Source organism: Piliocolobus tephrosceles, chromosome 1, assembly GCF_002776525.5.
Source record: "Piliocolobus tephrosceles isolate RC106 chromosome 1, ASM277652v3, whole genome shotgun sequence".
In the NCBI taxonomy this organism is placed as follows: domain Eukaryota; kingdom Metazoa; phylum Chordata; class Mammalia; order Primates; family Cercopithecidae; genus Piliocolobus; species Piliocolobus tephrosceles.
In genome coordinates this window covers 72,391,377-72,404,183 of record NC_045434.1, presented here as the reverse complement: position 1 = coordinate 72,404,183, position 12,807 = coordinate 72,391,377, and the positions used below count along the sequence as shown (strand labels likewise).

Genomic DNA, 12,807 nt, shown 5'->3' with positions numbered 1-12,807 from the left:
AGGAGTCAGGAGAACCTGGGTTGGGATCCTGGCTCTCAGGGTACCTTTGTTTGCCACTTTTTTGGTTCTTATCTCAACTACAAAATAGGGTCTAAGCTAAATGTTTCAATGATCACTTGAGCTTAAAAATGTTATAACTGGCCAGGCACGATGGATCCCAGCACTTCGGGAGGCCAGGGAGGGTGGATCACTTGAGGTCAGGAGTTCAAAACCAGCCTGGGCAACATAGTGAAACTCCATCTCTACCAAAAATACAAAAATTAGCCGGGTATGGTAGCACACGCCTGTAATGCCAGCTACTGGGGAGGCTGTGGCAGGAGAATCGCTTGTACCCAGAGGCAGAGATTACAGTGAGCTGAGACCACACCAGTGCACTCCAGCCTGGGTGACAGAGCAAGACACTGTCTCAAAAAAAAAAAAAGTTATAATCGAATTCTAGCACTTAAATAGCATTATCTTAATTATTTGAAAAACACTTTACGGAAATATATTTTTATCTAATAATGTTGGGAAATAAGTCTCACCTCTAAAATACTCTTTTATATAGATCTTTGGCTGCTTCAAGTATCAGTTTATTTATTTTTAAAAAGTACCTGTGCCACATATACACCATGGAATACTACGCAGCCATAAAAAAGGATGAGTTTGCGTCCTTTGTAGGGACATGGATGCAGCTGGAAACCATCATTCTTAGCAAACTATCACAAGAAGAGAAAACCAAACACCGCATGTTCTCACTCATAGGTGGGAACTGAACAATGAGTTCACTTGGACTCGGGAAGGGGAACATCACACACTGGGGCCTATCATGGGGAGGGGGGAGGGATTGCATTGGGGAGTTATACCTGATATAAATGATGAATTGATGGGTGCTGACGAGTTGATGGATGCAGCACACCAACATGGCACAGGTATACATATGTAACAAACCTGCACGTTATGCATATGTACCCTAGAACTTAAAGTATAATAAAAATAAAAAATAAAATAAATAAAATAAAATAAAAAGTACCTGTGCCAATACAAACAACTTCGTCAGCATTTAGCTGAGAAAAAAATGCATGAAACCTTGAAGCACTCATGGGAAAAACAAAGCAACTGAATGCAATTATAACATGCTTTAAAAGCATAAGCCAGAAAGATTATTGATTTCTTTTGAATCTTATGCTGGTGCTAGGTATTCTCTTTTTGTTCAGAACTGTGCTATACAGAAGACCAGTGACAAATAACACCTTGAAAACTTTTAATCAGTCTTGTAAAAGCAGGGCATCTAGCAAGAAGAAATACATGACAAAAAGAAACCAAACAAAAAACCTGCTAAGTACTGCCAGAAATATCTTTTATATAAACATTTTAATTATATGTATAAAATCCATATTTATACAAGCATTCACATGAACCACATTATCTCAGCCCAAAAAGCTAGAACAAAATAAAGTACAACACACACACACACAAAGCTAAGTCCTTTGCCCAGAATTGGTTAAGAAATGAACCTGCCACTTCAAAGCATAAAGTCATCAGTTCACGTTGTATATACAATTTTAGGGATTCTACATAATAGTACTTTACTGACGATAACAAAGTGAACATGTTTTAGAACATGTGAAGCCAACTGTATTCAGTATCATAGGCTATGTGAAAGGCAGAAATGAAAACAGGAAAACCAACTAACATTGATTACTCCAGAAAAGGATGAGGTTCTCGGAAATCAAGGAAGACACTCTGAATGGTCTCACGAAATTTAAAATGTCACTCCTGCTTAGGCTCAACAATCCTGAGCACCAGTCACAGGGAAGACAACAGTATAAATAATGACCAGTTTCTGTCTTAAGGGGCCCTCTTGGTAAAATATTGCTTATAGCAGCAACCCAGTAACTCTGTCTTATCTAAGTTATAATGAAGGGAGTTCAGCCTCTGGGAGAGCCCTATCACGGATATACCACCCCTAACAATTTTCTTTGGATAGTGGTGTCATGTTCTGAAGAACATTTGTTAACAACAAATGGCTTCTTTTACAAGGCATGAACAAATTACTACTGTACCAGCTCATAACATAGCTACCTATCACATTAGCCTTTGAACACCAAGCAAGTAATAAAATTTCCTTCACTTATTGGTATGTTTCGAATAGTTACTTGAAAAAGGAAAAAGAAATCACAACTGGTTAACCTTCTGTTTAATTACCAGTGTATTATAATTTCAAAATTGTTTATGTTACATTTTTTTTTTTCCTAAAGTTGTTTGGGAGGACTTAAGCTGTTGACCATGATAGAATAAATGGCACCCGATTATTCTCCACTTCAAAACAGCAATAAGAACAACAAAAAAAACTGGACAAAATACATGAAACAATTGTTTTTAGGTATTGGACAACAGGCAGCAGAGGACCTGAGAGACGGAAACACACTGACAAGCCCCCACATTCCCCCCGGCTTTCTGCATAAGAGTACTTTCTATCACAGCATAGAAAGGTGAGACCCAAGTGATATGGTTTGGTTCTGTGCCCCACCCAAATGTCATCTTGTAGCTCCCATAATTCCCAGGTGTTGTGAGAGGAACCCTATGGGAAATGACTGAATCATGGGGACGGGTCTTTCCTGTGTCGTTCTCGTGATAGGGAATGGATTGTCTCAAGAGATCTGGTTTTAAAAACAGGAGTTTCTCTGCACAAGTTCTCTTTGCCTGCTGCCACCAACGTAAGATGTGACTTGCTCCTCCTTGTCTTCCGCCAGGATTGTGAGGACTCCCCAGCCTGTGGAACTGTAGTCCAATTAAACCTCTTTCTTTTGTGAATTTCCCAGTCTTGGGTGTCTTTATTAGCAGTGTGAAAACGGACTAATACACCAAATAAAGAGAGATGATTTCCCTGAACTGAGGAGGCAAAGAACTTGAGGCTAGAATTTGTAGGTACAGTACAAAAAGGAAGGGAACCGTGTCACAGTGGGGAAGGGGTGGCATAAAAGTTGCATAAGCGTTTCCCTAAGACCCTGGCTAAGGCCACACTGCACCTGGGCAGGGCAAGAATCTCCAAGGAAAGAAAGGCTGCCGGCCGGGTGCAGTGGCTCACACCTGTAATCCCAGCACTTTGGGAGGCCGAGGCAGGCGGATTACGAGGTCAAGAGATGGAGACCATCCAGTCAACATGGTGAAACCTGTCTCTACTAAAAATACAGAAATTAGCTGGGTGTGGTGGCACATGCCTGTCGTCCCAGCTACTTGGGAGGGAGGCTGAGACAGGAGAATCCCTTGAACCTGGGAGGCGGAGGTTGCAGTAAGCCAAGATCGCGCCACTGCACTCCAGCCTGGCAACAGAGCGAGACTCCGAAAAAAAAAAAAAAGAAGGAAGACAGGACAGGACAGGACAGGACAGGACAAGACAAAGACAAAGACAAAGACAAAGACAAAGACAAAGACAAAACAAGACAAGACAAGACAAGACAAGAGAAAAAAACGCAGGCAGGCAACTTTAGGCCTAAGAGGTAACTGGAGATATCAGATATCAGAGATCATATGTGGGTAGATCGAGTAGTTCCAAATCAATACAAGTAGAGAGTTCTTGCTGAGCCCCTCAGGCATTCAGTTAAATAAGATTCCAGAAAAGCAACATCTTAAAAATAAGGACTATACCCTTGAAAAGGAGCCCTGCCCTAAAATTAAAAATAAAGCTAGAAGAAGCTACCTACCCCTAACAAAGTAATGAAACAAGCCTAACGGGTTCAAGATCCTTCAGTAATTTAATTGCCTGCCAGAACAAAGCTCACAACTTTTAAAGGAAGGCAACATGATTCATAACCCTACAAAATGTTATCACACATACATGTACAGCACATAATCAAAACTCTCTAGACATATGAAACAGGAAAATGTGACCCAAAATAAAAACATGATAACCAGATATTGATATCAGCAGACAAAAACTTTAACAAATTAAATATCTATTATAAACACTAAAAAGTGAGCATAATGAACAAAAAGAAATCTTAGCAGAAGAAACAAACTAGAAAATGGAATCAAAAAATAATGCTAGAGTTAAAAAGTCCAACATTTCAAATGAAAATTCACTACAGGAACTTAACTGCAGATTGAATACTGCAGAAGTATAAAAGACATTAAAGGTAGATCAATAAAAGATATCTAAACTGAAGAATAGAGATGAAAAAAATGAAATAAAAAATCAGAGCTCCCACAACGTCAGGTTAATAAAGTGATCTAGAAAGCTCAAAAGTAGGAAGAGGGAGGGAGCAAGGGAGTGATGGAGAAAAGAGGAAGGAGGACAGGTACAGGCCTCCCTCAACTGTGTCAACCAAAAATAATGTCTCTAGACATTTCCAAATGTCCCTTAGTGGATAAGATTTCCTTAGTTGTGAAACATAAATCTAGAATATGTAAAAAAAAATTTACAAATAAGTAACAGGATGACAACCTCATCAAAAAGGGGGCAAATGATTTAGAGACACTTCTCAAAATATACAAATGGTCATTAAGTACAGGAAAAGATGCTCAATATTATTAATCATCAAAAAAATGCAGTTAAAGCCACAATTAAAAGCACCGAACCATTAAAATCCGCAGTGATGGTTCAAATTAAAAAGACTGACAAATACTAAGTGTTGATTAGCATGTGGAGCAGCTGCAACTCTCACACACTGCAAGTAAAAATGTAAAAAGGTACTTTTGGAAAACAGTTTGGCAGTTTTTTGTAACCTTAAACATTCACTTTCCATATGACTAAGAAATTTCACTCCTATATATTTGCCTTAAGAAAGGGTATGTCCACAGAAAGACTTCTACTTGAATGTTAACTGTAGCTTTATTCATAATATCTCCAAATTAGAAATAAGCCAAGTGTCTATCAACAGGTGAATGGATAAACAAATTCTGCCATATTATTTCAATGGAATACTACTCAGCAATAAAAAGGAACAGACAACTGATACATGCAACAACACGGATGAATTTCAAAAGCATTAAGTTTAATAAAAAGCCAGGCACAAAAGAATACATACTATATAGTTCTCCTCCTGAAATTCTAGATAAAGGAAATCTAACCTATGGTGACAAAAAGCCTAAACTGCATAAACAATGCAGCTTATGTTGAACACTTTCTTTCCTTCTGGGAATCTGGAATCTCGGTACATACTAGGCAAAGGATGCTGACATAACTGGCCTCTGGTAATTATCTAGAAAACCAAGTTTCTAGTAAGTTTCCCCGACAGATATTTCACAAGTATTGTCACAATTTGTTGCTGTAGGAATTAAGCACATCCTGAGAGACTCCACTAGAAGAGAACTCTTAGAAGCTTGCTCCTGGTTTCCTTCAGACTTTGACCCATGTGGTTTTGTTGTTGTTGATTCTGCTTTGTATGCTTTCATTGTCATAGCTCTAAGTACCTCTATACGCTGAGTCCTGTGAGTCCTCCTAGCAAATCACTGAATCCAGAGGTGGTCTTACAATTCTTAACACAGATATAAAATTCTGCAGTTCAGTTAAGGGGTCCAGATTAGATATATAAACGTGCAAGCCATCGGCATATAGAAAGCATTCACAAAGACTTTAAGATCATGAACAGAATAAATACAAAAGATGGAGTCCAAGGACTGGGCCCTGAGGTACGCCAATATTGTGTGGTCAGGCAAATAAGGAAGAACTATCAAAAGGAACTAAGAAGAAACACAGAACTAGGATGAAAATCAGTACAACAAAGTGTCCTGGAAGGCAAAAGAAGAAAGTCTTCAAAGGCAAAGGAGTAATTAAGCAATATAAAACATACCAGACGACAGCTCTAGTAAGAGAAAGACTAGGATTTGATCATGGGATTTAGCAAAACAGAGATCCTGGGTGACACTATCAATAGTTTTATGGATTGGTTGAGGGGAAAAGCACAATTAGAGCAAGTCTGAGAGAGAAGATGACATGGAAACAGTAAGATGAGATAACTACTCTCTCTCTACTGGTGCCTTGATACTGGCCTACTCACAGCCTTTAGAACTGTGACAAAGAGATTTATTCTCCAAGAATATGTTTTCGTTACAGCAGCCCAAATGGATTGAGGCCCACTAGCTTTAAGAGAAGCAAAAAAAAAAAAAAAAAAAAAAGGAAATTAGAAGAGAATAATGTAGGGTAGTCTTTGTTATTGCTTTTAAGGCTGAATTACTGCACGAATGTATGCTGATGAAAATGATGCCACAGAGTGGGAAATTTTTATTGATTTAGGAGAGAGGGGGAATTGCAATGTACTCGAGGAGTGAGGGGAAATAGCATCTAGTAGACAACTAGAGAAACTGGCCCTAGGTGAGAGCAGAGAAAATTTAATCACAGTAACAACAGAAACAATGGAGAATATCAGAACTGATACACATGTGACGATAACAACTTAGGGAAAATTTCTCCTGGTTTTCTCTATTTTCTCAATGAGAATGAGAGAGGTGTTGTAAGTTTACGGAGAAAGAAAAAAGTATGAAGTATCACCCAGGAGAGTAACAGAGAGAACCAAAAAGGATTATACAGTAGGATTGCTGGGTAGCTTTAAAGGCCCACTTGAGAATAGAGGTCGGGAATTGAGACAGCATTGGTGTGTGTGTGCATGTGTGGACATGTGCACGCGCATTTCTTTTTCCCAGCCATAATCAGCCATAGAGATGGAGAGACCCAAGAAACTCGAGGCTCTATGCTAAAGAGTGATTATAAGGACAGACTCCACATCTGACAAAAAGGGGAAGTGACCAATAAAGAGAATCCAGTGGGGTTGAAAAATTCAATCACGGAACTGGAGCTTATAATAACTTCAAAGGAATGAAGGATAGTAACCCAGAGGGCAGCTGAAGGCTATGTCAAGTTTAAGTCTAGAAGGCATGAGATCCAAAACCAGAAGGGAGAGAAGGAAGGTTGGGAAAGAAGGAAAGGAAAATGGTCTAGAACAGTGGTTTTCAAAGCGTGGTCTTGGAAACATGGTTAGCTAAGACCCTTACCAGAAGTCTGAGAGGAAAAGACTATTTTCATGGTAACATGAAAAAAAATTTGCCTTTAAAAAAATTTTATTCTCTAAGAGTATACAGAGGAGTTTTCCAGAGGCTACATGACATGTGATGAGGTCACCATTAAGACAGCTAATAGAATCTGCAAATATATTTTTATTTTTTCTATAATTATCTATAGTGGTGGGCTCACAGTATAACTAAACTTCCCAAGATTAACATAGTTTGTTCTAAATACTTCTAGTGTGCTCTTATTAGCTATCTTCAGTTTATATCTGCTATAATCTCTGCAACCTCATTATTGTCCAATAAATTATTGTGAAATTCAAGTTTTCATGCACCTACAAAGAAGTACAAGAAATAAGTAAATACTGCTGTGTTGTTCTGCAATATTAGTATTAAAGATGTTTTGAAAGTTTTCTAAATGTTTATATTTTACCGAAAACTATTAAAAATTTTTTGTTCCACAATTTTAAAAAATATATTCTTACACGTAGTGATGGATCACTGGCTTTAAAAAGGAAAATTAGAACACTCGCCTGCTCAATCCATAGGTGCACCACCTAAGTCTAAAGATGCCGACAAAGAAAAATATGACAAATCAGAATTCTTTGACTCATAAAAGGAAAGACTCAAACAATTGAGCAAAACTGTAAACTTTTTTTTTTTTTTTTTTGAGACGGAGTGCCATTCTGTTGTCCAGGCTGGAGTGCAATGGTGTGATCTTGGCTCACTGCAACCTCCGCCTCCTGGATTCAAGCGATTCTCCTGCCTCAGCCTCCTGAGTAGCTGGGATTACAGGTGCATGCCACCACGCCCGGCTAATTTTTGTATTTTTAGTAAAGATGGGGTTTCACCATGTTGGTCAGGCTGGTCTCGAACTCCTGACCTCATGATCCGCCCACCTCAGCCTCCCAAAGTGCTGGGATTACAGGCATCAGCTGCCATGCCCAGCCAATAAAAATTTTAAAATAACAAAAACTATTTTTCCCTCAAACTTTATAGATCTTAGCAACTTAACGTTATTGTGCTTTACGTAGCAAAACATTTTTGAATAGTATCATGTCAGTTGTAGGTTCACTGAGACTGAATACTCAAGAGTTTAAAGAAAAACAAATTGGCCAGGCACAGCGACTCACCCCTGTAATCCCAGCACTTTGGAAAGCCAAGGTAGGACGATCACTAAAGCTTAACAATTTGAGACCTGGGCAACATAGTGAGGCCCCATCTATACAATGATTAAAAAATGATAGCCAGGCATGGTGGTGTCTGCCTATAGTTCTAGCTACTAAGGAGGCTGAGGTGTGAGGACTGTTTCAGTGCTTGAGTCCAGGAGGCTGAAGCTGCAGTGAGCTAGGATCACTTCACTGCACTCCAGCTTGTGTGACAGAACAAGACCCTGTCTCAGAAAAAAAAAAAAAAAAAAAAAAAAAGGAAAGAAAAGAAGAAAAAGAAATTAAGTATTTTAAATAAAGATGTAAAAAACTCATTTAATCCAGAAATTGTTTGGTATAGACCTTCAAACTAGAAATAAAAAAGCTAATGAAGGATCTCAAAGGTAAGTTAAGACATCACAGTGGCTAGAGAAATACACCCAATTGCAAAGAGACTAATAAAGCCTTAAACAGATGACAATGCTGAATGCCTGCTAGATGAAAAGTCCATGAAGAAATAACATGTTAACTTTTCAATAATACAGTAACTCTTCAATCTGAAAATCTGGCAGAGAGTCAATCTCTTGTCTGTAGAATTGTATTTTTGTCTTGCAAACTGATGAACATATAGATGTGGCTAGACCTGATATTTTACTTGTATCCAGCTGGTATTAGCTGGACCTGGTGTTTTACTTGTATCCATCTGGTATTAGCTTCAACTGATCATTAAAAATCCTTTATGTGAATGCACAGCTATAAACACAGGAAGTGCTGAAATAGTCAAAGTGGCTATTTCATGGCTTATTCGAGAACATCTGTGTTGACATTTACGCCGATGATGCAAAGCAATGTTTGGTAAAAACAGCAGGTACCTTACTTAGCATAAACCAGGACAGTGGCACTAAACTTTACTAGTGACCACTGCATTCTTCTCTGCCACTGGCTTTTAAGAATATAAAAGGCCAAATCAAAGATTTAAAGATTAAAGATTTGGCCTTTTATGTTCTTGAAAGTCTGTGGCAGAGAATGTAATGGTCACTAGTAACTAAAGAATGTCCTTGATGAAGCAGTAAAAATGTGTATTGACTAAAACTTAATTTCAATTATATATCTTAATATTCTGTGTGACTAAGTACTATGGCTATGTCAAGGAAAAAGCACCTTCACAATTGCTGGAGCAAAGAGCTACACACGCTGCTCTGTTCATTAAGTACCACTTTAATTTGAGATGACTATGGTTATTCAGAGTTGGGTGGCTGGCAGAACTATCCTCAAAAAATAAACAAAGTAAGCCTATTATTTGAAGGAAAACAACTGATGTTATTTATTGCCAATGATAAAAATTCAATGTTTCAAGTGAAAATCTGCAGTTTGGAAACTTTTATCTGCCACAGTGAGTGTGACAACTCCCTAACACATAGTCAGCAGGGATACTAATGAATACAATTTTTTTCATATTATACAATGAAAGGTATCAACATTTGGAAGATCTACACAACTCAGCAAACCAACAATTTCCAAATGCCCAACATGCTATAAAATCATGTATGGTAAAAGATTCACTCAAAGCACAAAATAGTCTGATGGATTTTAATTTAACAAAATATGAAAAGTTCACTGATATGATTTCAGAGTTTTGATACTCAAAGAAGACTATGCACAATTTTCTGAAAAGACTAAAAAAAAGTTTTTTCCAACTACATATCTGTGTAAGATCAAGTTTTCTTCATATACTTCAATCAAAACAACATATCACAACAGATTGAATGCAGAAATAGATATCACAATTCAAAAAGAGATTTACAAAACTGTAAACCCATGCCATTCTTCTTACACATTTTCGGAAAATGTGGTTATTTCTCATTAAAAAGTTACTTAAGTTACGCAATGGATTATTATAGCTATATTAACATTTGTAAAAATTTCCATTTTAATTTCTAATATAGTAAATACTGACAGAAAATAACCTACACAAAGGCCAGGCATGGTGGCTCACGCCTGTAATTCCAGCATTTTGGGAGGCCGAGGTGGGTGGATCACAAGGTCAGGAGATCGAGACCATCCTGGCTAACACGGTGAAACCCTGTCTCTACCAAAAACACAAAAAAATTAGCTGGGCGTGGTGGTACGTGTCTGTAGTCCCAGCTACTCGGGAGGCTGAGACAGGAGAATTGCCTGAACACAGGAGACAGAGGTTGCAGTGAGCTGAGATCATACCATTGCACTACAGCCTGGGCAGCAGAGCGAGACTCAGTCTCAAAAGAAAAAGAAAAGGAAAAAAAAAAAAAAAAAGGAAAATAACCTACACAAACAAAGACCAGGTACTGAGTAACTTTTTAAGATTAAGGGGTTCTGAAACCAAAATGTCTGGTCTAGAAGCAACAACAATGAGGAGCAAGAAAGTAACTTACCCCTCAGGTTCAGTGGTTTGAGAGAGGTGGAAAGAAAACAGCGAAAACAGCCACCACTAAGCGGGATTCCGGAAAAGCAATATTCTCATAGAGCAGCCAGGTTTCACTTAAAGTGGTGAAAAGATGCTCCCCGTGTCTTTTCTAAAACATCATTTTTCCTTCATTATCAGATCTTTCCTCTCATAGTAAATACTGTGGCAGCTCTAGCTAAGTGATAGTCCAGGTTAATTTCCATATTCAGTGTCAATCTCTTTTATAAACTTCAAAATATTAATATCATCAAATTACAACATAAACAAGATTCTTCCTACCAATTTCACTTCCACTTCCCCCATCTTGAACACTCCACAAGATGATGCTACTCTCTGAGGCAACAGCAACCATTTTGTCTTTGTCTCCATGTGGCCCTCCAACCACCTTTGCATTTAAAGCTACTCGTTCGATAGTCCAATCCAAATACGGGCTTGTAAACACTTGCTGCCATCCTGAAGATTCTTTGATTCTGTTAAGGAAGAACAAGCACATAAGGTAGACTCGGTAGCAATTAAGCAAATACAATACACATCAATGCACCAAAAACAAAAAACAATGACAAAAAACAAAACAAAAAACAAAAAAACACTAACCAGTTACCCATCCACCTTCCTATTACAAATAAAATTTTGTTGATATATATCGCCTATTAAGCCACAATATTATCCTTGGGGTATTTTATACCTGCATACATAGGACATATAATGACTTGAAAGAGACTACAGTTCTATATTTCTCCAAAGAATAATTTAGTAAGTCTTCTAAATTTTAAAAAATTTCAAAAACTTTAAAAAAAGATGGTTTTATCTTTCATGATTCTCTACACATACACACACATACACACACGCACACACACACAAATGATACTGTCACCTTCTGTGAGTACGAACAATCAGCAAAAATCTGAATTTCAGAATTATTATACCTTTCAGTTATTAATCAGCTCTTCAGTGTTTATTAACTGAAACGACACACACTGAATCTCTTGCTTTTTGTACTTCAGATGGACAATCTATCCAGAAACACTAAGATAAGTGAGTGCATCACATGCATTCCAATACCTTAGCACTATTATATAAAAAAATGAGAAGGTGCAGAATATCTTGTGAAGACTAGTTTTTAAAGGTCTAAATGCAAAACTGTATGGAGTTATTGATTACCCAAATGTCAAAGTTAGTGTATTCTTCAATACCTAATTTCTCTAATAAATATTCCTATCAGTTTTTAATAATTCTTTCTGCCCTATATGAATTTAGGTTTTAAGGACATGTTTTCTATGTGATTATATGTATAGCAGCCTTCATACATTTAGAGCTTTAGCAGTTATGTAATCATAATAATGAATGAGTTGAACTATGAAGTATCTATTTTTAAACTAAACAAATGATGCAAATATAACTATAAGCTTCTCTTTTGTCTTACCTAAACAGAATAAATAGAAGATGAAAGAAAAGAAGTGTTCTTTTGCAAACTACCTGACATTCACTGCAAAAAGCAAACTTAGGTATTCATAAATGGTAGTCACCTAAGGGCTTAAATGGAAACACATCAACTTCATTTTCCCTTAAATATGTATGCCAAGTAATACAACTATAATTCATAAGAATATACAATTGAGCCTATTAATTTGAAGAACTAATGATTTCCTTAAACTTCAAAGCAAAAGAGAAAAATGTATCAATTTTTCCTAAGCATTGTATAATTTGTAACCACCCTCTTCAGCCACTAGATGGGATTCATTTGTTAAGATAAACAAATGAAAATATTTAAATACTTAACCTAATAAACACTAAAATTTGCTGACATTCTCTTATCCCTTTACTTTCTTAATGAACTTGCTTCCACTTTACTCTAAGGAATTACCCCAAATTCTTTCTTTTGAGAGATCCAAGAACCCTTTTTTGGGATCTGGATGAGAACCCCTTTCCAGTAACATCTTCCTGGGAAACCACGAAATGAGATAGTGGAGAGACCCCTGACCCAAAGGAAATAGACTGCAGCACCAATTAGCTGAAACTCTGGAGTCAAGAACACTTTTCTTTTGAGATTTTGCAGCTTTTAACAATTGAGTAAAGTGTACTCTTATAAACAAAATTTGAAGCATATTTCTTTCTCTCTACCTGATCTCTCCAGAATGTGGAAACTATTTGTGAGTATTCTTAACTTACAGCGATATATAACTGCAATAAGAGTCTGTTTTCTTTTGTAACAGGAGACAATTGGAGAAAATG

The 12,807-nt window shown here is 37.3% G+C and overlaps 1 protein-coding gene across 2 annotated transcripts in view; it reads right to left on the bottom strand.

Moving 5' to 3' along the window:
* Positions 1-12,807, bottom strand: part of KCTD3 (potassium channel tetramerization domain containing 3) — a 56,955-nt gene that overhangs the window by 26,992 nt on the left and 17,156 nt on the right. For both annotated transcript variants that reach the window (XM_023203739.2, XM_023203740.1), the window contains exon 9: positions 10,855-11,045. In XM_023203739.2, the coding sequence (XP_023059507.1) occupies positions 10,855-11,045 (191 nt within the window). The remainder of the gene's footprint in view (positions 1-10,854; positions 11,046-12,807) is intronic.